Here is a 25,295-nt window from a genome sequence, read left to right on the forward strand (position 1 = left end):
CCGGCAAATAGTCCACCAGCCCACTATACAGAGTGGACATTAGTCCAGACTTAGATGGAACTCTGAAAATCATCCCTTCAAATTTCCCTGCCGAAAAGATCATTAGATTCCCTCCCAAGAGGGATTCAACATAGTAACATGCCTGTAAAAAGGGCGTAAAAATCTTTATTTTCTAAGGCATATTTTTCTTTGAGTGCATGGAAAATAACCACCCCCCTTAACGAGAGTCCATTAATAATTGACCAATGTTTTTAAGACCAGCTGCCTTCCATTTGCAAAAAATAGGCTGGTCCATCCCAGGTGAAAAATTACCGTTTCCCCGAAGTGGCAAAAAAATCGAAACTTTAGGGGAGAGCCCATATTTGACCCAAGCTCAAGTCCAAGCTTGTAGAACTGAAAAAAACAACAGGTCCAACCTAAGCCTAGGGGGCATAGCTCGTTTACAGCCATGTAAAAGATAATTCACCCCGAAGGGATGCACTAAACTTCTATCCAGTGACACATCCGTAACTGTGTTAGTCCCACCGAGCCAATCCCCAACCAACCACCCAAAGGAGACATGCCACATTATATGCACGCAGATTGGGCACTTTGAGACCTCCATCCCGAATTCCCAGTTGCAGTTGAGCTAATTTCATCCTCGCCCATTTTTTATTCCAAATGAATTGAGAAATTAAAGCATTCCAGAATAAAATATCTTTGTAAGCCAAATCAGCAGTGTTTGCAATACATATAGCCATTTTGGTAGAATAACCATCTTGACCAATTGAACCCTGCCAAACCATGACAATGGAAGAAACCGCCAGCTCTCTAACAAACGTTTAGTACTGTTCATTATGGGGGTGATATTAATCTGGTACAGCTTAGAAAGATCCCTAGGGATCTGGAGGCCTAAGTAGGTAATCTTCTTCTCAGTCCAACCTAAAGGAAAGTCCCCTTGGCAAGTATGGCGCAGCTCTCCTGACAGGTCCAACACTAACGATTTATCTCTATTTAGCTTCAACCCAGAGATGGCACCAAAATCTTGTAACAGAGATATTAGATGCATTAAGGAATTTGGGGGATCTCCTAGAGCAACTAAAAGGTCGTCAGCAAACAGGGCCAGTTTAACCTCATATCCGCCACAATGAATACCTTTAATGAGTGGGTCCTGATGTAGCCGATATGCTAAGGGCTCCGTATATAAAATAAACAAAAATGGGGAAAGGGGACAGCTTTGACGGGTACCACGTTCTAAAGAAAAATGAGCAGACATCACCCCGATAGTCATAATCGCTGCTCTCGGAGTTTGATACAGAATGTGCAGCCGATCTAGAAAAGCATCCAGAAAACCATATTTAACCAAAACAGTAAAAAGGAACGAGCAGAATAACTGATCAAATGCCTTTTCAATATCAAAGCTGATTAGAACAGGTTTGTTCAATATCCGCTGGCTATGGACTATACCGGCCAACATATATGCACCCTGTACAAATTTCACTTGTTCAGGAGAGACCAAATGTGGAAGTAAACCCGACAGCCGATTTGCCAAAATCTTAGCATAAATTTTTACATCCATGTTAAGAAGAGAGTTCGGTCAGTAGGCAGCTGGTCTGGTGAGGTCATGTCCCTTTTTTGGTAGAAAACTATAACAGCTTTGCACATAGAATGAGGGCTAGTGCTCGACTGTGCCATGTCATTGTATAAATCTCTCAGGGGTTGAATCAATTGAGATTGTAGGATTTTAAAAAATTCAGAAGTGAAGCCATCTGGCCCAGCAGCCTTATGACATTTTAGCTCTTTAGTGACCTGAAGGAGTTCTTCCTCCCAAATAGGCTGAGATAACTGCACCTTAAAATCTTCACTAACCCAAGGGAGCATCACATCGGCATAAAAATCCTCCCAGGTAAGTAAGCCCTGATCCCCTTTAGCATATAACTTGGCATAAAATTGTCAGAGAATCTCACAGATCTCCTGATTTGATTGAAATAGATGCCCGCTATCATCCCTCAAGCAGGATATAAAGCGAGAACCCTCCACAGTTCTAATAAGCCTGGCCATGCTCCTCCCTTTCTTTTATTTATTTTTTTTATTTGTTGGCTTTTTTTATACCGACATTCGTGGGTACATCATGCTGGTTTACATTGTAACCTTAAACAAGTGGAGAAAATACAAATAACAGGATGGGGGAGCGGGAGCAACGGAGAAGAGAGGAGAGAGAGCAAAGGCAAGAAAGATAGGTAGAAGGAACGAAATTGATAGAAACAGAACTGCGAACTGTAAAAAGTATAATATATATACATGAAATAATAAATATACATGTTATAAGGGAAAATCGATATATGTACATGTTATATTGATGGATACATGAGAAACATGAGAGTACATGAAAGGATTCATGGATAAATGGAACATATTATATAAGTAAATATACAAGATAGATTTTAAAATATACATACTGTTGAGTGGGGCTAAGCATGGACGCGTAAATGACTGGAGCAAACAACTGGGGATTAGGGGGTCAAGGGAAATGGACAAAGGGAGGGTCGAGGGAAAACGGACAAAGGGAGGAGATTACTATGTACATTGTGAGAAACGGACAAAGGGAGGGGATTACTGTGTTCATTATGAGATAGAAAGGGGAGAGGAGTCCTGGAGGGGGGACTTCTTATTCCCAAAATGGAAAAACTGATGTTTCTGATACAATAAGTAGCGCATTGTCCTTTGATGGATCAGAGTGGCCCCCTGATTTTGGAGAATCAAAAAGGCTGACCTATTATAGCCTCAGTCAATTCCTTGGCCATCCTCTTACATGCCCCTTCTAACTGCTTAGTCAAACAAATCAGGTCTTTATTCAACTGACGCTTCTTATAGATAGCATAGGAGATGATCTCGCCTCTCATAATTGCCTTTGCAGTCTTCTAGTAGAGTTGAGGGGTGCCTAAATGTTAAGCATTATTACAAACATAGGTTTCCCATTTATCATGTATATAACCTTTAAAGTCCTCGGAGCTCACAAAATGGGATGGCATATGCCGTCTGTACGTAGAGTCTTTCCTAGCAAATAAATAGAACAAGATAACTGGGGCGTGATCTGAGATAGTAAAATCCCCAATATCTATCCGCTGGTCTTTGGAAAAAGATTTTTCAAAGATTAGCATATAATCAATTCTACTTCGACATAAGTGGGCTCTGGAAATATGCGTATAAGTGTGCTCCCCGGGATGTAACACACGCCATACATCCAGTAGCTCCAGCATATTGGTCAAAAAGGGGATACCTTTTTGCTTACCCAGTGGAGTATCTAAAGCTTAGCTATCCCTATCTAACAGAGGATCAGAGACAAAGTTAAAGACACCCCCCATGATCAACGGAATGTTACCTAATTCCAGCAAGAGATTAACCAATGTAGAAAATAATTTATGATTGTAAATATTTGGTGCATACACCGAACATAGGCCAATAGTTTCTCCCAGAATTTGCCCCACCAAACAACATATCTACCATCCTCATCCATCAACACCTTTTGTGTCGTGAAAGCCAGCGATCTATGGAAAAGGATGGCCACCCCTGCTTTCTTAGTATTGGATACCAAAAAACCAAACCAAACCACTAATGTAGTTTAGTACTAGTTCAATACCACAATCAAAACCTACACAACAGTACCCAATATGGTGGACCAATATAAAAAATTGGTTGATTTCACTATGCGGAATCCCTCTAAAAACTTTTTTTTAGAGAGGAAGGTCATAGCTAGCTTCTTATGTAATGCTATTTTAAAGGTAACATCCAGGTTACCTAAATAGATTTCTTGTAATCCAACAACATACCACCATCCACCCTTTTTTTTTTTTTAATTTTTCAAATGCCACAAATAAAATGAATTTTACTATTACTCTTTCTTTTTCACCGTGGAGAATAAACTGCTTGTGATACTGCCTTAAACTTTTATTATCTTCTGATCATGTTCCAATCTCAATATGTGTCAGCACCATATACAAAAGAAAAATTGCTCATAAAAAACACACACATTGTTAGAACAAAAAGATTCTTAGCTGCTCATTGTTCCCAACATGGTCATCTTTCAAGGCCAGCAGTGCTGCACTGTTGAAGAGACTGATAAGCTTTATTCATACAGGGGCTGATGCAATAATTTTTACAGCAAGCGGGCGCTGAAAAGTCAGCGCCCGCTTTCTTAACGCACACATGGCGTCTGCAAGGGAGGCGCCATGCAATAGGCAAATCAGGGGGTCGGGCTAGCAAGGAGGCGCTAGGGTCGCTTGCGTGACCTTAGCGCCTCCTTGCTAACGCGAACCCGCGGTGGCAGCCGATTATGAAGACCGACGCCAGTAAACTTGGCATTGGTTTTCATAACCGGCCATCTGCCAGTAATGAAAACAGACGCCGATAAACTCGGTACCGGTCTTCATAAGTCGGCGGTCTGCTGAGGTATTTTTTGTTTTGTTTTGTTTTTTTTTCTGAAGAAGTACAGAAAAGCAGTTTCTTCTGCTTTTCTGTACTTCTTTTCAATGCGCTCAGCTATTAACGCCTGCTCCAGGCAGGCGTTAATAACTGAGCGATAAATGTGCGTCTGAGACGCACATTTATTTTTTTGAATGCGGAGTGAATGAGTAATAGCCTCATTCACATGCATTTGCATGTGATGAGCGCTATCTCATTCACTCCACGTTAGACATGGGTTAAATAGGCGCTAATCCCCTATTACATTAGGGGGTAGATTAGCACCTATTTAACCCGTGTCCTACAGCGGGTTAAACAGTGCACTCGTGAGCGCACTGTATTGCACCGGCCCCACAGTATGCTGCGACCCCTGAAGAATGATTGCATCTGAAACTTGGCCATGTTGAGAACAACAAGCAGCTAAGAATCTTTTTGTTCCAACAATGTGTGTTTTTTATGAGCAATTTTTCTTTTGTGTATGGTGCTGACACATATTGAGATTGGAACATGATCGGAAGATAGTAAAAGTTTAGGGCGGTATCATAAGCAGTTTATTTTATTTATATATTTAATTAATTAACAATTCTTGTATACCAACTATACAATTTGTAGTGGATCTCCACGGTGAAAAAGAAAAAGTAACAGTAAAATTCATTTTATTGGTGGCATTTGAAAAATAAAAACAAAAACAGGTGGATGGTGATATGTTGATGATTACAAGTCTATTTGGGTAACCTGGATGGTACCTTTAAAATAACATTACATATGAAACTATCACCTTCCTTTCTAAAAAAAAATGTTTAGAGGGATTCCACATAGTGAAATCAACAAATTTTTTATATTGGTCCACCATATTGGGTACTATTGTGTAGGTGTTGATTGTGGCATTTTCCTAGTATTGGAGGCAGAGGCCGCAAAGCATACACCTACCCAATCTCTTTTTAACTTTCTATGTTCTTCAGGGGAAAGGTACTTTTCTTGAAGCAACTCTATGAAACATGCAATTGACGCAATGAAGACAAAACTTTCTTCCGTTTAATAGGAGATCCGATACCTGCCGTGTTCTAAGAAATTATTACATTAGCCATAGAAGAAATGATAAAGTCACCAAACGCAATTAACAGAGCTGAAGTGAAGAAGGAATGTTCCCCATCTTAAACACTCTCCTCTACTGTTTAATAGAATCTGCATTTCCCAGTCAGCCGCTTTCCCCCTAACACCCCCCCCCAACCAGTTCTAACCCCTGAACAACATACCAGATCCTCCTTTAAGAGGCTCACATCTTCCCGCCAATCACACAGCTCACACTCACTACCTCTCACCACGCAGAAACCACACATACCGATGCAGTCGGTTGCCACCCCCCAAGTCAACCCCATCATGCACACACAACATACACTCACTTATACTGTCAGGTATTAATTTCTGACTGTATAGTCACAAAACAGGTTAATGTATAATAAAACAATAAGCATACTAAATAATGAAAATAATATGAGCAAACCCTTGTACGAAGAAAAACTAGCTGGACTTCTGCACACAGCTTGAACTTAGCAAGTATCCCAGAGTCATAGGTGGGTATAGTCGAAGCACAAATAGAAGAGGGCCTCTCTTTCTTGGTAAAGATGAAAGTCAAGGGTGTGGAGCCAATGTCCATTTAGCAAAAGGATCGCCAACATGACCCAAGACTCATAACGAACAATAGACCTAGGACATAGTTCCCACCACAAAGTGCACAGCCTCAAAATACACTGAGGGAGACTTGCCATGACTCTGGTAATATAATAATGAAAAACGCCAAAAACGAAGGAGAAACCAACAGCCAACTAGGCCCAGATTGGAGTCTTCCTGGATTTGACCCCAAAATACTGTCTCAAATTAGCCATTCGACCACATTGGGTCCTTAAGATCCAAGAAACACTTTGCCACTTCCACCAAGTAAAATTTCTGAGATTGTCCATCCCAGGAGAAGCATAGAATAGCTGGAAAGGATAGAGAAACACACCTTCTTTTTTATATGATATTCACAAAATGGTGCCATTTCATGCAGTTTCGCTGCCACTCTGGCAGAATAGTTGTTGAAGATCAGGGCTCGATTACCGTCATGTTGTGGCTCTTTATTTGCGCAGTAAGAGGATAGAATTTTTTGCTTATCCGCATAATCCAACACTTTAACCATTATAGGACGAGATTTAGCATCCACCTCACCTTGAGCACCGATCCTGTGTGCCTGCTCAAAGCGGATTGGCGGAGATCATGCTGATAGTTGTAAATCTTTCAAAAGCCAGTTATACATAAGATCCAGCAATTGCAAGTCGGGGATGTTTTCAGAGACGTTGAGGATCTTTAAATTATTGCAGCGGCTGCGATTTTCCAAATAGTCAATTTTTGCTTGAGCCACCTGAATCACCTTTCTAGGCCTTCCATTTGCTGGTCTAAAGTTGTATCTTAACCATAGTATCGTATATTCCCCCTTTGATTTCGGAGAAGCGTTTGGCAAAATTGGACAGTTTAGTGTCTATGGCAATAACGGAGGCATTCAATTTGTCAAGTTTACCCTCCACAGCCTCTATAACTCCTGCTGAAACTTCTCATATTATCACCGTCGCATCCCATCCAGCCTGGTCGAGGGGCGCGATTGCCGCCATGTCTTAGTCAGAGTCTACCATTTTAGCTTTATCTTTCTCCTTCTTCGCTGTTCTCGTGGACATAATAAGCCACAGAACGCAGTGCAGTTGTTCCTTCTGTAGTTGTAATCAAGATTCCTGATGACATTGTGAAGAAAAACAAGGAAAAAAGGCTTCAAGGGAGGGTGGCACCCGGAGCGTCAGCGCAGCATGTCTGCTCGGCTCACTACATCACCGGAAGACTTGAGCTCACGTTTTTTAATGCACGCACAATCACCTTTCTGATGCACCTGATGCAATAAGCAAATGAGCTGCCTCGCTAAAAAGGATGCTCTAGGGATAAATTGTGCATCCCTAGGGCGTCCTTGGCATTGTGCGCCCAGGAGACATGGCTGTGTGCAGGTTAGGAAGAAGGACACTCAATTTACAAGCATCCATTTTTTCCCATGGCTGCTATTTTACCGGCACAATATACATGCACAATAAACATGGCCCGGAATGATACTAAGTAGGAGGAACCACTGAAAAGGTTTTTTTTTTGTTTTTAAGTTGATCCCTTGACATGCGGGAAGATTTTATGCCTGCTCCAGGGCAGAGATAAAATTTTATGAGTTAAAAAGTGTGCCTCAGGCACATGGAGATTTTTTAGCATTACAGGGTAATAGCTAATAGCCTCATCTACATGGCATTTACATTTGATGAGCGCTATCAGCTACGCCTTGTTTTGGACGCGGTGATCCTCTTATTGCATCGGGGGTTATGGACACGTATCCAAAACGCACGTCCAACCGCACTTTATTGCATTGGCCTGTTCAAATGAACTCTTAGTAGCTTCAAGGCAAATCTCTTTCATAGATTAATAGAGCTTTGAACTTTCCCAAATCCAACATAGGGAAGCATTAAATTCTCCCACCTCTATCTTATTCCCTTTTCAATTCCCTTTTTGCTAAACTACTTGAGAGAAAGAGAAAAGCAGGGAACTCTAACTTAGCAATCAGGCCGATACAGTAAAAATCATGGGAGAGCCAGCGCTCCGTATTAAGTGTCCGCTCTCCTGACACATGCCCACCCACCTCTCTGGGCATGCGATTCTGTATGTAAATGATGGGGTCACGCTAATAAGAAGGAGCTAGGGACAACAGCACATTCCTAGTGCCTCCTTATTAGCATAGAAGTGGCTGTCAGCGGGTTCCGACAACCGACTCTATTTTATTGGTGTTGGTTTTCAAACCCTTCTGACAGCCACAGGTTAGGAAAATGGACGTCAGTAAAATTGAGTTCCGTTTTTTCTAATCTGCTGGACCTGCAGGCGGATTTTTTTTTTAATTTTAAATTTTTGGTTCCTCCGACTTAATATTGCTAGGATATTAAGATGGAGAGTGTATAGAAAAGCACTATTTTCTGCTTTTCTGTACACTTTTCCAGGTTGCTCAGAACTTAACGAAGACCCCAGGGTCGACCGACAGGGAGTTTTTGTTGAGCGCAAGTGTTGCAAGAATCAACATATGCTTTAGCGTCAGAGACCATAGTGGGCCACCAGAAGAACTGCTGGAGTAGCACCAGAGTTCGCACTTGTCCTGGGTGACCAGCAAACTTAGAGTCATGTGCCCACCGGAGGACTCTTTCACGTAGTCAGCGGGACACAACAGTCTTCCCAGTGGGGACTGGGTGAGTTGCAGACAGGCAAATACAAGCTGGGTCTATTATGTGACCGGGTTCTTCCAGAGCATCTGCTGGATCAAAAGAGCATGATAGGGCATCCACCCAGAGGTTTTTCCCAGCTGGACGATAACGAAGTTCAAAGTTGAACCTGGAAAAGAATAAAGCACATCGGGCCTAACGGGCGTTGAGACGTTGGGCATGGCTCAAATGTTCCAGATTCTTGTGATCTGTGAATACAACAAACTTGTGTTGAGCGCCCTCTCACAACAGGCGCCATTCTTCTAGGGCCAGTTTAATGTTGAGTAACTTGCGATCTCAAACTATAATTTTGTTCCGCTGAAGAGAACTTGCAAGAATAGAATGAGCACGGGACTACAGATCCAGAAGTGGAACGTTGGCTCAAGACCACCCCAGCCCCAATCGCGGAGGCATCCACCTCAACCAGGAAGGGGCGGTTCGGGTCTGGGTGATGGAGACAGAAACCAGCTGGGAAGGCATCTTTGAGGCGGTGAAAGGCTGCAATATCTTCCGGAGTCCAGTTTTGAGTATCTTGACCCTTACGAGTCAATGTAGTCTGCCAGGGTTGAATAATGTGGAATAAAATGACGATAATTTGAGAATCCTAAGAATAGTTGTAGTGCCTTAAGACCCACGGGCTGTGGCCAGTCTTGGATTCCTTTGAGTTTGGCGAGATCCATAGAAACTCCTTGTTATGAAATGATGTACCTCAGGAAAGGCATATTGGACTTCTCAAACAAACACTTATCCAGTTTTGTGAATAAGTGATTCTCATGAAGGTGTTGGAGGACTGTATGAACGTCGGTGTGGTGCGTAGCCATATCTTTGGAAAAGACAAAGATATCATCAAGGTATGCCACTACCTTGGTGTATAATAGATGTCTGAAAATGTTGTTCATCATTCGTTAGAATACTGCGAATGCGTTACAGGGGGCGAAGGGCATCATCAGATATTTGCAATGGCCATCTCTGGTGTTGAAAGCGGTCTTCTACATGTCATCAGGGTGAATCCGCACCAAGTTGTATGCCCCGCGTAAATCCAACTTGGTGAATATGGAGGCCCCGTGCAGACGATTAAATAGTTCCGAGATCAAAGGCAGAGGGTACTTGTCTTTGCGGGTAATCACATTCAAGCCGCGATAGTCAATACACGGCTTGAGAGACCCATCCTTCTTCTTCATGAAGAAGAATCCTGCACTAGCAGGACATGTGGAGGAACGAATGAACCCCTTCGCAAGGTTTCTTGAATGTACTCCATCATGGCCTTAGTCTCAGGAAGAAACAGAGGATAAGTACGCCCTCAGGGAGGCGTAGTCCCAGGTAGGATTTCAATGGGGCAGTCAAACCTCCAAAGAGATGGAAGGTCTGCCTTTTGCTTAGAAAATACGTCTTCAAAATCCGCATAAGGAGCGGGTATACCTGAAGAGGTGGCTGCTAGAGGAACCACAGGTGGTGGCACCACTTTACATAGACAAGACTGATGGCAGGTGGAACCCTTTCCACCAGCTGGAGTGATCCCCAATCATACTGAGGGGAGTGACGTTGGAGCCAGGGTAGTCCTAAGACTACTGGCTGAACGGATTTCTCCAGTACCAGTAATTCAATTTCTTCAGTATGAAGAGCACCAGTACAAAGTTGAACTGGATCTGTGGTCAGGAATATTCGACCGGGTAACGGTTTCCATAGATGGAAGCGATGCACATGGAAGTCTCCAGAGGATGGGTTTTTTGGGGTTTTTTTTTGTAATTTAAACTGTATTTGATAGAGCAAGCTGAGTGTACAATACAACAAATAACAGAATGTAACCATAATTGTACAAATGTTCACAATCAACAGATGAATAAACTTATATATTAACTCTATCTCCGTTTACCTCATTAAATCCCCTCCCACCCCCCTTTTCCCCTTGGGATCCTACAGAAGTTAAGTTCAAGCCGGGTTCTGTGGAATAGTATCTGGTGCAGAATATGAAAGAAAAAGAACAATTCAGGAAACAGACTGATTCTTTCTCCAGATTAAATTTGGGTTCTAGATGTGTTGAAATATCCCCAGTCAGAGGATGGGTTTTTATACCCAGTAGTTGAACTAGATCCTTGAGGATAAAATTGCCTCCTGCTCCGGAATCCACCAGAGCAAGAACTGGAAAGGACCAGGAGTCCCAAATCAAGGTGACTGGTACGGATAACTGAGGGGCCAGTGACATTGTGCCTAAGTTCAGGACCCCCAACTTAACTTAGGCAGGGAAGTTTCCCGGACAGACTGGGCAGACCTGTAGATGGTGGTCGGGTGCTTCACAATATGGACATAGGCCTGTTTCTCTCTGCCAGAGGCGCTCTTCCAGGGACAGCCGCCCACGGCCCAGCTGCATGGGTTCTTCTGTCTTGGCCACGGCAGAGACCCTACTGGAGGCAGGGCTGGTGGTAGGTGGCAAACAGGAACGAACCCGAGAGAGCTTCTTGGGCATCCGAATCTCCCAGTGACGCTCTTGAAGACGATGATCAATTCAGCCCGTCAGATCTATAAGCTCCTCAAGAGAGGAGGGGAGCTCCCGCGCTGCCAGTTCAGCCTTTAGCTGCGGGGAAAGTCCATCCAGGTAGATAGCTTGTAGGCAGTCTTCCTGCCAAGCGAGTTCAGAAGCTAAAGTCTGAAATTCAATTGTGTAGTCAAACTTGTTTGACCTTAACGAAGGTGTAACAAACTAGTGCTCACCTTGGCATGCAGCCCAGGATCATCGAAGATCCGCCGGAACACAGCCACAAATCGACACAGTTCATGTAGAAGGGAGTCCGATCACTCCCACAAGAGAGAAGGCCAAGCTGGCGCCTTCCCTTCGAGACAAGATAAAGGTGACCTTTGTTAATTCATCTTGAAAGATGGAGGGCTGCAGAGTGAATTGCATATAGCATTGGTTGAAAAACCCTCTGCAGAGCTTGGCGTCACCATTGAAACGAGGTGGAGCTGGTAGGGCCAACACAAAGCTCTAGGGGTGGAAGGAGACGGCTGTTGATGAGAAGAAGACGGTACTGGAACTGGGTCGCTGGTTAGGGCATCAACCCAGGCATGAAGACGCTCAAGTGAAGAGGCCAGTGCCTCAAACTGCTGCTGTTCTTGTATTTTGGAGGCCAGGCCAGGAATGGCCTGGATGGCATGTGGCTCCACAGAGTCCATGGCCTTTGCAACCTGTTGCACCGGAGGTGGACCCTTGGGCCAAGGTGGGGTTGAATCAACCTGTAGGAAGGGTCCTACGGGTCCCCTACCATCAGCACGTGAAGTGGGCTGATGGACGGAGGCTGGCTGGCGCTTCACCAATACCAGCCCTCGTTCTCTGCGGGTTGAGCCTTTGGGTACCGGGGCTGGCTGGACTTAGGTGGGCCTCCGTATTTCGTCGTCGATGGAAGGATCGAGGTCAGCCTAGAGACAGCAACAGAGAAATGGTACAGTCTGTACTGGACGAGGTAGAGTTCCAGAGACCCGGGCACCAAAGGAACAGTCAGACAGGGGGTGCCCGAGCAAGAACAGGCCGGAGCCTTAATAGGCAAAGTCCAGAACATAGACTGAAGAGGCATCGTAAGGCAAACTTGAGTCAGGACTGGCGGCAATCTGGAAGCAGTGGCATGCAAGGCTGAGGACTGAGTGAGAAGATAGTGAAATGTAGTCAGGCAATCCAGATGTCTGGGTCTGGAGAAAGTCAAAGGAGTAGATAGGTGAAGCAGAGGTCTGGAGAGAGGCAAGGGAGTAGTCAGGCAAAGCAGAGGTCTGGGTCTGGAGAGAGGCAACGGAGTAATCAGGCAATGCAGAGGTCCGGGCTTGGAGAGAGTCAATGGCGTGGTCAGGCAAGGCAGAGGTCTGGGCTTGGAGAGAGTCAATGGCATGGTCAGGCAAGGCAGAGGTCGAAATCCAAGAAGGCAATCCAAGGGTAGGTTGGAGAACAGGAACACAAGAATGAGGAAACCAGGGTAGTTTCCTCATTCCTGTGTTCCTGGAACACAGGAATGAGAATAATCTCTCAGGAGGCAGCGAGTACTCGACCCAGCGAGGAGACCTGTTGCAAAGGCAAAGCTAGGCAGCGAAGCCTGGGCTTATATACCAGAGCTCTGCTGATGTCATCATCCGGGGCTGCGGCTTGGTTCCCGATGCGGGCCCTACTTAAGTCACAGTGATGTGCGCGTGCCTAGGGAGGGGCGCAGCCCCAAGTAGCAGCGCCTCTCCACAGGCCATGCGGAGAGGCCCGACGCGGAGCACCAGGAGCTGTAGCTGAACCAGAGGTACCAGGGTCTGTAGCTGAGCCGGAGGCACCAAGGGTGGCCCGAGGATGGAGCCGGCGGCCTACCGCCGCTAGAGACAAGGGACCAGGCACTGGATTTGCTTGAGATAGGTGAAGGGGCCGAGCCACGGGTTTGCCGCGGCCAGCACATGTAACAATAATTTTGTGTGATCCACAGATTTGATCCCCTCACTCATCGTACCCCTTTCCAGATCAGTTCTTAGGCTGGTCCAATAAAATGTATCAGAAACTGCAAAGAATCCTGGATAGAGACTGCCTGTAGAATACTACGGTGTGCAGAGTGTGGTATGAGGAACAGTGCCAAATATTGAACTTTATAATCTATTGGTAGCCACATAAAGCCCTTATGTAGTGAAAAATTGACCTCTTGCTCCTTTGGATTTCCAGCTCAATTAAAATTATCTGCCCATCCATTGCAGTGACCTTCTTTGACCAGCAGCCACAAACCTCAACTCCCTTTGGAACCTGGCTAATGTGGATACTAAAATGTGACCACTAGGTGTTGCTTGTTGAATCTTCCCTTCTCCAGGGGCTGGACAATCCAGGGAGCAGAGTCCAGGCCTGGGAATCAAACCCAGGTCCTCAGCATAACAGTGTACAGCACTTAACCACTTGAGTTACTAGGGCCACCACTGCATATGATGTTTTTTGAATACAAACTGACATTTTGTATTCAAAAGAAATAAGGCATTGGAATGTTGACAAAGAGTGTTCTGCAGCTGTCTGATTTTTTTTTATGTGGCCCCCTTCCTCTTCAGGATTCACTAAACGGAGCTACACTTTATTATGGGGAACTTTCCAGCAATGGAGGTCCGGAGGGGTGTGTAGAAAATAGCGTGTAGTGGGGTCCTCCCTCAAAGGGAATGGGTTGGGAGGTGATATAAAAGTGCTTTCCATGAGGCACTGCCGAGAACCTTTGCAGGAGTTTTCAGGGGTTTGGAATACAGCGTGGTGTTGTTCTGGGACCCAAAAGGGGACAGCAAGGAGCTGTGGCGTATCCTGGAATTCCAGTTTTGGATCTGTGGAAGAGGAAGAACTCTTCTGCGAGTAGCAAGGATTACTCGGGGAACTTCTAACCACCAGAAGACAATGGGAGGATTTGTTTTGGATCAGCCGTGCCAGTACTTTGGGAAATTTCAAGAAGGACTCTACGAGGTCCATATTCAGTGCCACTTAGCCAGATAAGTGGTAGCAGTTGAATATGTGCCTAGGATGTGCCCAGGATCAACAGCCACCTGGATAACTTTTTATCCAGCTAAGTATTTAGTCGGCTAAGTGGCGGGCGGGGTATGTAACATTTTGGCTGGCTATAGAACGGCCCGCAACCGGCCGCACTCACCCCCAGCAACCCATGCCGCCAATGAGGCTGAAACGCTGTCCTGCCATGTTTCCAGGACTCCTAGGTGCATGCGTGCACGGCACTGCACCTCTTAAAGGCCCCAAACTGGGAAACCCATCAGCCAGCGCTTTCTGATGATGTCAGCAACCTGGCTATTTAAACCATGGCCGCGCTCCACATTCTTGCCTCAGCAACAGGTTTTCCTGCAGCCTTGCAGTGTGTGCTGCTTCCCATGTGCCTTGTTTCCTTGTTGCCTGCCTCGTCAAGCCTTGCCTTGATGTTACCTTGCTCTCTCTGTTCTGCTTTTGTCTTGGACCCCCATTGTCTTGTCTATCCATCTCTGCCTGACTCCTGGTTCTGACCCTCGCTTTGGTCATTGACTTCTCTTCTGGACTGTCGCCTGCCCTGACCTCAGCTTGGACCTCAACCTTGCTGCCTGCTACGACTTTGGCCTGGACCCGGATGTTGTTTGCTTGCTGCCTGCCCTGACTACTCCTCAAGACTTGACTATGTCTGGCACTCCATACAGGACTTTCTCCTAAGTCCTGCTGGCCCCTGGAACCCAAGGGCTCAACCTGCGAGGTACAGGGTTAGTATAGGAGAAATCCCGGCCTCAGTCCTAGTAAGAGTGAGCCCACCTACTGTCGGCGTTGGCTTAGTAGCTTTTGCCTGCTAGGCTGCGTCAACCACGCCACAGCCTAAGGGCTCACATCTGTGACAGGTTGAAGGCGCAAATGGGAGGAGCTGAGTTAGCTGGATAACTTATCCAGCTAAGTCTGGTAACCCATAGACCTTTTCTAAAGTTAGCTGGCTAGACATCCGGATAACTGGGTATTCAGCAGCGTGCCCATGCTGCTGAATGTATAGGCTAAGTTAGCTAGATAGCTGGATAAACCAGGCTGAGTTGCGCAGCGGCTGAATATGATCCTCTATACATTTTTCTTTGGGCTAAGCAATAAAAAGCCTGTGGGAGAAGGTGTAGTGCTTTCAGTGAGTGAGAAGCCATAGTTAAATAAGGACTATATCTGTATGACTGATGTGGAGATTCTTTGAAAGAACTGTAAGCTGTTTTCTCTTTTCCTGACTGTTATATCCTTGGACTTAATTTTGTGCATGCTGAAATTTATTTTTTTTTTTTTTGAACACATTTATAGAGTGGCGTGTTTATTTGTGTGTTTATGTGGACTGTGAAACCATCTTAGTGGACCTGCAGGAGTATTCCTGTCCCCATTCCACAGAACCCGAGTCTCTTCCAAACCGTGTGAGGGATTCACTGCTCTCTGAAGCTAGTAAGTGTGCCCCCTCCCCTGAGTGGGGTTGGGGGCGGATTATGCTTACTTACTCAAAGTACTTAAATGCGGAATCTAACACATGCACAATTTATTGCAGCATTGGTTATGTAACATGACTGGGATCACATTTACCTGATGCTCCTGCATTGTTCACCAGAATGTCGAGACGTTTCTCTTCCTGCAGGATTTGTTCAGCAAACATGCGAACCGATGCCATGCTACTGGTGTCTATAATCCGCAGAGCGACATTTTGGTTTCCTGTCTCTCTCTGAATTTCCTCCAGAGCTTTCTGTCCCCTCTCTCTGCTCCGACATGCAAGCAGCACACGGGCATTCCTTTGAGCCAAATCCAGAGCAATGTATTTGCCAATTCCTGTGTTAGAATGATAAACCACAGAAAGCAATGAGACTTCAAATTCAGCCACACAGTGTATTCAGAACGAAGACAAATGTGCTTGCTGTTTAACTCCGTGGCACACTTATGACTTGAAACAGGAAAACATAAGTATAGAGACCCCCTTGGGACCTCCACTACAAACTGGCCCTAGTCTAAAGCCTGGGAGGAGTGTAGGAGTTGGAGCATGCCACTTGCTCCAGCACCCCCTGTGTGGTTTCTGCAGTTGTGGGCTCCTGGGAGATTGGTGGGGCATTTTTTTTTGTTTGGGGTTGGGAGATGATGTTTTGTTTTGTGGCCCTGTTCCTGGTGGGCTGAGACTTTCAGCCCTGGCTGCATGAGATAGGAAGGAGAAGGTACCTTTCCAATCCACAATCTGGCTTGTAGGGTATTTCTATCTTTAGGATTTTTGGACTTTGAAAATTCTGTGACCACCCCCCACCCCCCCCCCCCCCCCCCCCCCTCTAGCTTTGCATCATGAAGGGATAGGAGGAGAGAAACTCTGTCATTCCAATTCACATCCAGTGGTTGGGAAATGGTGACTGAGTTTGGAGAAACTTTTTGGAGATTTCTGCGTTTTGATTTTTCTTAGCTTTGGGAGGATGTTTTTGCTCACCCTTCCTGCCTAGTGGGGGAGAGGGCAATCTTTCTTGCTGCGCTGTTTTTTTGGGTTTTTATCCTGAAAGTTCTCAGTGACTGTCTGAGGGCAGAATTAGGAGTGAAGAGGAGTTTCTTCTAGAGATCCACATCTGAAGTCTCTATTCCAGGAGAAGTACAATTAAGAGCACTGGAGTCTGTGGAAAACAGCTGTACCTTATTTATTTTTTTGGGAAGGGAACCCCCTCCCCCCTCACCTCCCCCCCCCCCCCCTATATCTTGGAAACCCTATTTCCATGGTGGGAGCCTACTGTCCATTCCCTGGAGGCTAGGATATCTTATTACCCAGAGACTGAGGGACGCTTTCATGGATAAGAGGATTTTGGTGAAGATCTTATAGATATGAATGAACATACAAACATGTCATACTGGGTTAGACCAAAGGTTCATCAAGCCCAGTATCCTGTTTCTAATCGTAGCCAATTCAGGTCACAAGCATTTGACAGTATCCCCAGTAGTACATAGATTCCATGCTGCTTATGTCCAGAGATAAGCAGTCGCTTTCCCCAAGTCTACCTTTGGAATTGTCCAGACTTTTTAAAATCCAGCTACGCTAACTGCCTTTACCACATCCTCCATCAATGAAATTCCAGAGTAGAATTGTTCTTTGAGTGAAAAAAAAAAAATTTTTTTTCTGATTTGTTTTAAATATACTAATTAGTAACTTCATGGAGAGACCTCTAGTATTTGTATTTTTTAAATAACTTTTTATTTTTAAGAACACTGGTAACTAAGCAGGAACAAATTGTACATAGTTAAGCATAAACCATAAGACTGAAAAAGAAAATGTCTTCATATCCAACTTTGCTGGGTAAACAATAACCTAAGTCAAACCCTGTTGTTGAATCTGATGTTTAACTTTGGAGAAACTCTGCTGCTGTTTTTGCACACGTTGAGAAAAGTTATGGAGCATGAATATTTTTTTTCCTTGTAAAACAGATCTCCATGTTGCAGTGCCACATTAAGAATTTGTTTGTCACTGTAATTATGTGGATGTAAAATAATAGCTCTTGGCTTCCCATTCTTGTCCAGAGCCAGTGCTAGGGCTTGATGAGCCTGATCTATTTTGAGTGTCATTTTTTACATGAGGCCTAAAAGTTTGGATAGCTATCTTGAAAGAAAATCAACAACATCTTGGCCTTCAGCCTGCTCAGGTAAGCCAGCTATTCTAGAAACAGAAACACATGATGGCAGAAGAAGACCATATGGCCCATCTAGTCTTCCCATCCATCCAAATTATCTAGCCCTTGCAATTCCCATCATTCACTCAGAGATCCCCTGTATTTATCCCATGCTTTCTTGAATTCAGATACCATTTTTATCTCTATGATCTCTACTGGGAGGCTATTCCATACATCCACTACCCTCTCTGTTCAGAAAAATTACTTCTGAGTCTACTCCCTTTCACTCTTATCCCATGATCCCTTGTTCTAGAGCCTCCTTTCCATTGAACGAGGCTGGCCTCCTATGCTTGGAAACCTTTGAGATATTTAAATGCTTCTTATCATATCTCCCTTATCTCACCTTTCCTCCAAGGTGTAAATGTTTAGATCTTTAAGTCTATCCCCATGTGTTTTAGAACAAAGACCATTGATCATTTTAGTAGCCACCACCTGGACCGACTCCATCCTGTTATATCCTTTCAATAGTGCAGTCTCCAGAATTGTACACAATGTTCCAAATGAGGTCTCACAGGGACCTATACAGGAGCAAGATCACCTCTCTTTTTCTGCTGAACCATTCCTTTCTCTCTGTAGCCAAGCATCTTTCTTGCTTTTGCCATCACTTTATCCACCTGTTTGGCCACCTTAAGATCATCAGATTCAATCAATCCCAGATCCTGCTCTTCTTTCCTGCTTAGAAGAATTTCACCTCCAATATGATACTTCTCCTTTGGGTTTTTGCATCCTAAATGCATTACGCTGCATTTTTTAACATTAAATCTTAGCTGCCAGCCCCTAGACATTCTTCGAGCTTCGCTAGATCCCTCTTCATGTTTTCCACACCTTCCTGTTGTAGATTTTGGTATCATCTGCAAAAAGGCGAACGTTTCCTGATGATCCTTCTATGTTGCTCATGAAAATGTTGAAAAGAACCAGTCTCAGGACCGATCCCTGAAGCACATCCCCCTCCTTAGAACTCCATTTTTCATGACACTTGTCACCTCCTACTCAGCCAGTTTCTAACCTAGTCAGTAACTCTAGGTCCCATACCAAGGGCATTCAATCTATTTATAAGTCTGCTAGGCAAAACCATGTCAAAGGTCTTGCTGAAATCTAAATATACTACATCTAGTGCTCTTCCTTGGTCCAACTCTCTGGTCACAAATCAAATAAATTGATCAGATTTGTCTGACAAGATTTACCTCTGGTAAAACCATTCTGTCTTGGATCTTGCAATCCACTGGATTTCAGAAACTGCACTATTCTCAGTTTTATCAGTGGTTCCATTAATTTGCTCAACACAAAGGTCAGACTAACTAGTCTCTAGTTCCCAGCCTCCTCCTAACTTCCATTTTTATGAATAGGAACTACATCCACCTGTCTCCAGTACTCCAGAACTACTTCTGCCAAAAAAAACCCCAAAAACCCAGCTATATGCATGCCTTCAGTCGCCACTTAGAGCCCTGTTGGCCTAATGGCACCTATACCTAAGAAATCTAAGCGCCTTTCCCTCTGTGCTGCCTGTCATATTCGGGCATCTCAGCCTGGAGTGCCCGCTAACTTGTGCCAGCCCTGTTTAGAGGCTCAGGGAGAATTATGTGTTACAGGGATTACTGGTAAGTGTTAATCCAGTCTCTAGACTAGTGTTAATTCATTTCTTGTCCTAGCTCAGTGTTTCATGTTGGCTGAGTATTGAAATGGTTATTTGTTTTTAATTAAGTTTTTGCTCATCTGTCCACGGTTGCTTTTGAAGAGAATACTGGGCAGGAGTATATATACTGTGACGTCAGTTTGCTCCATCTCCATCTGCTGATAAAGGTGCATAACCCACTGGTTCTGGGCTCACCTGACCATCCTAAAGAAAAGGAAATTATCAGGTAAGTAATAATTTCTCATTAGATCCTCACAAACACAGTTCCAAAAATTGATTTGAGGTTTGCCTCACTTCCAGTTTTATTTGTGTTCAATGTGATCCTGCTCCAGGCCCTTCCACAATGAATACTGAGCAGAAATATGTAAGTAATGTTGCTTTTTCCTCATCAGCCTCTACATATTCCTCCCATTCACCTTTGAGTCTCACAATGCCACTTTTGTACTTCCTTCTATCACTAACATGTCTATAAAAATTCTCATTCCCTCCACCCCCCCATTTTCCCATATTTGCTGTTTTTTCTTCTGTTTGGATTTCTGCATTTCTTTATGAATATTTCCCTGTACATGTGGATCAATATCCAGCAAGCTGGCTTGCGTCCATTTTTGAATGGCTTGTCTGTCTGACAAGCAGGTTCTGTGTGTTACTGTTTTTTCCTTTGTGTCACTCTTTAAGCTTTAATTGAATTTAATATTTCTATTCTGTCATTTAAGGCTGCTTGGCTGCTTCAAAGCGGAATGCAGTGTGGTATACTAGAATATGTAATGCTGTTGTATGGACCCAGAATATGAATGTTGACTCAGTATGTGAATGTTGACCAAGAATATGAATGCTGATTTTGTAAACCACTGTGATCTTCTTTTGGAATGACGGTATATAAAACTCCCAAATAAATAAATAAATAAATATTAAAGACATTAAATCAAAGTCATTTACATAGTTCATGTTTCTTTAGTCTCTTTTCTTTCTTCCTAGTTTTTGGATGTTATACTTTGTATGCTAACTGCTGGTATCTGTGTGTGTGTGTGTGCATGTGTATGTGCATGCGTGCACACTTTAGCATCCTTTTATGGAAAGTCTTGGATTTTTTTCTGCAGCTTTGTGAAATGTGCATCTCTGATGTCTTTGTATTTTGTACAGCACAGGAGGAAATGCATTTCTGTTTCTATTTTTGTGGTGTTACATTGCATACAGATCAGTTTTTGTTTGCATCTTTCTACTTCTAGTCTGTCATAGTTTTTTCTGTATTTGGTGAGGGTCTGTCTGTTTTTGCATTTGTGACTGGGGTAAGGTATTCTGCTAATCTGTATTTTCTGAGTAGGGATCTGTAGCGGCCCATCTTATTCTGTTTTCCAGTTTGTTTCTCCCAAAAGGAGAATTTTGGTGCTTTTGAGAACATTGCATGCCCTTCCTGCAGTGCGAGAACTAAGCCAGGCACATGGTATGCCTTACAAACAGGATCCCTGGTCTAAAGAATGGGACACCAATCCCTCGTTCTGTTCCAGAGCTAACATGGTCACTTTTGTATCTTCAAGTCCTTCACTAACGTGTACAGTACTGTAGCTCGCAAAAATTTTTTAAATGGCATAGGTCGCAAATTCTAAACAAAAATTACAAAATATAAGAAACAAAACTTAAAGAGAGCAATTTTCAAAGGGTTTTCTGAGGGTAAAATATGTTGTCTGAAAATTGTCCTCCCAGTCTGGCCACTAGATCTGTCCTTAACACCTTTTTTTTTAAGAGACATCCATCCCCTTCAGTCCCCCCCATCAGGAGGTTTTGGATTGGGTGTCTCAATGCTATTTAGTTCAGCCATGCTAATTAACCAGGGATTCAGTTTGAGAGAGCAGTCAGAGAGTAAAGATTTAACTTTTCCGTACTCTGGTAGGGCCTCCCGGCCTTGCCCAAATTAGTTTTCTTTTAGGTGAGATACCTCATAGTGCAATCCCTGCCAGAGGGTCCTTCTCATTACAAGTTACAGAGAGATAGATTGTTGAGCCAGATATCCTCTTGGGGTGAGAGGGTTCTCATCCAGGGGACTGAAGACCTGTGAGCCTATTCTAAACCCTAGGTAGGCAAGCACCAGTGATGGATCCTGTTGTGAGAGAGTGTGAAGGCTAGAAGAGTCCTGTTTTTGGAAGGAACTGAGTTCACCCTGCTTCTATGGGGAAAGTCATCCTCGCTGGCTGTACCCAAAGTATAGGGGCTGAAGATCATTGAGCCCATTCAGAGCCAGAATGTGGCAAGCACCTGTGTCAACATGAGTATTTTTTGGACTTTGAATTAAGTGGGGAGGGTTTTGTATCCACCTTCCCCACTGGGTCGCAGTGCTGTGGTAAGGCCTAATCCCGCTAACTTTTCCCTAAGAGAATTCCCCCAGAAAAAAAAAAAAAGAAACAATCAAGGATAAAGGAACAGTTGAATCAAAGGAAGAAAGAATATGAATAAGGAGATCCCATCCAGATTTCCATCCATCAAGGGACCAGGACAGACTGGGTGTTCAAGGGGGAGAAGATAACTAAAGGTTGGATTTTTGCAATGCAGAGGGGAGCCTAGCACTAGGACTGCAAGGGAACAGCCACTGGGAGAATATGCGCATTTAAAATCACCATGGGCTCTGCTCAGATGTCTGTAATAAGGACCCTTACCTACCAAGCAGAATACAATCCTGTATCAAGTCAGCTGCAGACTCATCATTTGGACAAATGGACTTTATTTAACTTTATGAATCAGCAAGCTATTATTTTTCACCCAGTCCTGGTCCTGTTTATTACTGCATCACACTTCCTGGGAAACACTAACATGAACAATTAAGAAAGGATAAGCACACTGGTGACCTTTTTTCATTTTCTAGGCCATAAACGTGAGCTCCTCCCCATAGAAAGAATCCCTCTTAAGGAGAAAGAGTTAATCCTGGGATAACGTGCTAGCCGGACAGCCCCAGAAGAGATAAATTAGTTATGTGCCCTGAAGGGAGTTACATCTGTGTGCAGGTAAAAGTAAGTGCTTAGCTCTATAAGGCGCATGCTTTTACTCTCATTGTAGCAGACAAGTCACTGTGGCAGGGTTAGATCAGGGAGAAAACTATACGCATGCTTCTGATTAGAAAAAACAAGCAGATGCAAATCTCTGCCGGAGCTCTTGCCTGAGGGAAATTTTCAAAGTGAAAGTACCAAAGTATGTTTACTTTGAAAATCAGTGCAAAGGCTGTGGGGTAAACCTACAGGCTTTGCAGCTTTTTATATTTATATGTAACTTATTAGATTTCTATTCCACCTTTCTGCACTTCAGAGTAGATTACGTTCAGGCACTGGAGGCAGCCACTTATGTGGGTGGTAAGAAAATTGCATCCAATACTTAAAAACAGTAACGAGGGAGCTAACCAGGATGAGCAAACTAAGGTAGGCTTTTGAAATTTGGGTGTTGTAATACTTACCGTATCTATTTGTTTTTAATTATTCACTGATTAGATCGACACATGAGAAGAGTCCACTTACAGTCTCAAATCTGGCCAAAGAGACAGTCAGCAAAACATTAAAATACTTGGCACTAGTCTCTTGTAATGCGCCAGATCTTTTAAACAAATATAAGAAACAGGGTGTCATGAAGGACTGAGAAGACCAGGCTGTCTTTGAGGCAAACATTTTTACCAGCTTGCTGACACCCTGTTTCATATATTTGTTTAAAAGATCTGGCGCATTACAAGACTAGTGCCAAATATTTTTTTTTCCATAAACATTTTTATTGAGTTTTTTGAAAGAATGAGTTACAAAGAGAAACAAAAAAAAAAAAGCAAAGAACAATACAATTGCAATGGGATGATGACTATAAGGACCTAGAACTGAGGACAAAAAAAAGAAAGTACAAATTGCAGAGTTACAGACAGTCAACTCATTTATTTTAACTTTTTTCTCACTGTCTCTTGTTGTACATCACCTAGAGGAACAACAATGGTGACAGTGCAAGAAATATAAAATACACTAATTAAAAGCAATTTTTATTTAAAGTTTTTTCTAACAAAACATCATAATACAATAAATGAGAATACATCACTATCCTTCCTCAACAGTAAAGTTTCTTTGCCGCAAACCAGAGTTTGTAATAGGTAACAGCAGGTAAATTCTTTGTGAATTTACGCAATGGTCTGTTGGCATATTGGCTACTTGACTGAAAGGCTCATTCGTCCCTGGCAATGCTTTGCACTCACCTGTGTTGGCTCCTGTTACTATGGCTGTTTTCCCTGCCAGATCCTCGGAAGACTGGCGTGGGTGCCAGGACCCTTTCCTTTTGGCTCGCAGCACTAGTGCCAGGACTAGCGAGCATGCAAACCAGCTTGGGAGGCAGAAGAATGCAGACAACTCCATGAAGAAATTAAAGCAAGAAAATGAATTAAGCAGTACTAGGATAAGGCCAGGCTTAGAGAGGATCTGCTTTTTATAGCCACCTGCTGCACTTATGCAAGAGTACTGAACACAGGCAATGCAAAACACACTGTCAGGGCAGCAAATTACATTCCTAGTGCTCTCTCTCTCTCTCTCTCTGGCTTATGCACAAGAAAACAAAAGAGATGCTCACTCATATTAATCCATGCAGAGATTTCAATTTACCCTGTTCAGGAAAGTTCTTATTTTTGAATGAAAAATGTAATCATTTTCCACTTCATGCCTGCCAAAATAGCTCTCTTACGACATTGCAGTGATGCAGGCGGCGTGAAATATTTTGTTGGAGTCGCAGCTGCAGTCCTGTCTGCCAGAGATCTGGCAGATGCAGTGTTGGGAGCACAGCGCCCACAGTAACTTTCCCAGGCCAGTTTGAGAAGGCAACAGAACCCTGCACCAAAACGTGGGCCAGATCATTATTCCCTTTCTGAAGGTGAGAACTTTAATCTCAGATAATAGGTCAGACCAAACAGGGCCAGTTGTAGGCTAACTGGCGCCCTGCGCAAAGACTGAAATTGGCACCCCCATTCTCACAGGACAAGCAGGATGGTAGTCCTCACATACGGGTGACATCATCAGGATGCAGCCCAATCACGGAACACTTTTGTTAAAGTTTCTAGAACTTTGACTGGCACCTACTGGGCATGCCCAGCAATGCACTGGCCCTGCATCCAGCAGGGGTCCCCCTTCAGTTTTCTTTTTTTCGCGCAGCAGTAGCCATGCTGGTTAAGGAGCTCTTGAGATTCCTGACAGGAATTTTCCTCATAGAACTTCTTTCAAAAATTTCAAAATAATTATACCCCATAGGGGTCCCCCTATCGATATCCATACCCCACGGTCGAAAGGTAAAGTTTTAACCTTGTTGTGGTCGATTCCCGTTGAGTTATCCCTTCGGGGCCTACCAGCCACCGACCGCACCGCAGCTACATTTTGGACGGAGTCATGGCGTCAGGTTTTCGTCGGTGCCCCGACTGCACTCGAACAATGCCTATCACTGACCTGCACGGAGTTTGTGTTATGTGTTTGGGGTCCGACCACGATGTCCTAACTTGTACCAAATGTGCCCAAATAACACCAAAGGGCCATAAGGCTTGTTTAGACAAAATGCAGTTTCTCTTTCAGTCAAAAACCCCGACTCCATCAATAGCCTCGATTTCGTCCGAGCTGGCACCATCAACCTCTTGCCAGCACAGGGACACCACTGCTGCCCAACCGGCGTTGACGATTCCAGAGGTGTCGATCCCCTCCTTACCTCCTCAAGAAAATGACCAAGGAGATCATCGGGAAAAACATCGACACCGTCATCACAAGGCTCTGTCCACCGATCCA

At 44.0% G+C, this 25,295-nt stretch overlaps 1 protein-coding gene across 2 annotated transcripts in view; it reads right to left on the reverse strand.

Moving 5' to 3' along the window:
- The window catches only part of LOC115087724 (retinol dehydrogenase 11-like), a 101,002-nt gene extending 76,974 nt beyond the window's left edge, over positions 1-24,028 (reverse strand). Inside the window, exons 1-2 of one of the 2 annotated variants that reach the window (XM_029595249.1) lie at positions 23,735-24,028; positions 15,796-16,035 (exon numbers count right to left, since the gene is read on the reverse strand). In XM_029595249.1, coding sequence (XP_029451109.1) covers positions 15,796-16,035; positions 23,735-23,891 — 397 coding nt within the window. In that variant the 5' untranslated portion in view covers positions 23,892-24,028. The remainder of the gene's footprint in view (positions 1-15,795; positions 16,036-23,734) is intronic. The other variant, XM_029595240.1, reaches the window with a different exon arrangement.
- Between the last annotated feature and the right edge of the window lie 1,267 nt (positions 24,029-25,295).

Source organism: Rhinatrema bivittatum, chromosome 1 (assembly GCF_901001135.1).
Source record: "Rhinatrema bivittatum chromosome 1, aRhiBiv1.1, whole genome shotgun sequence".
NCBI lineage: Eukaryota > Metazoa > Chordata > Amphibia > Gymnophiona > Rhinatrematidae > Rhinatrema > Rhinatrema bivittatum.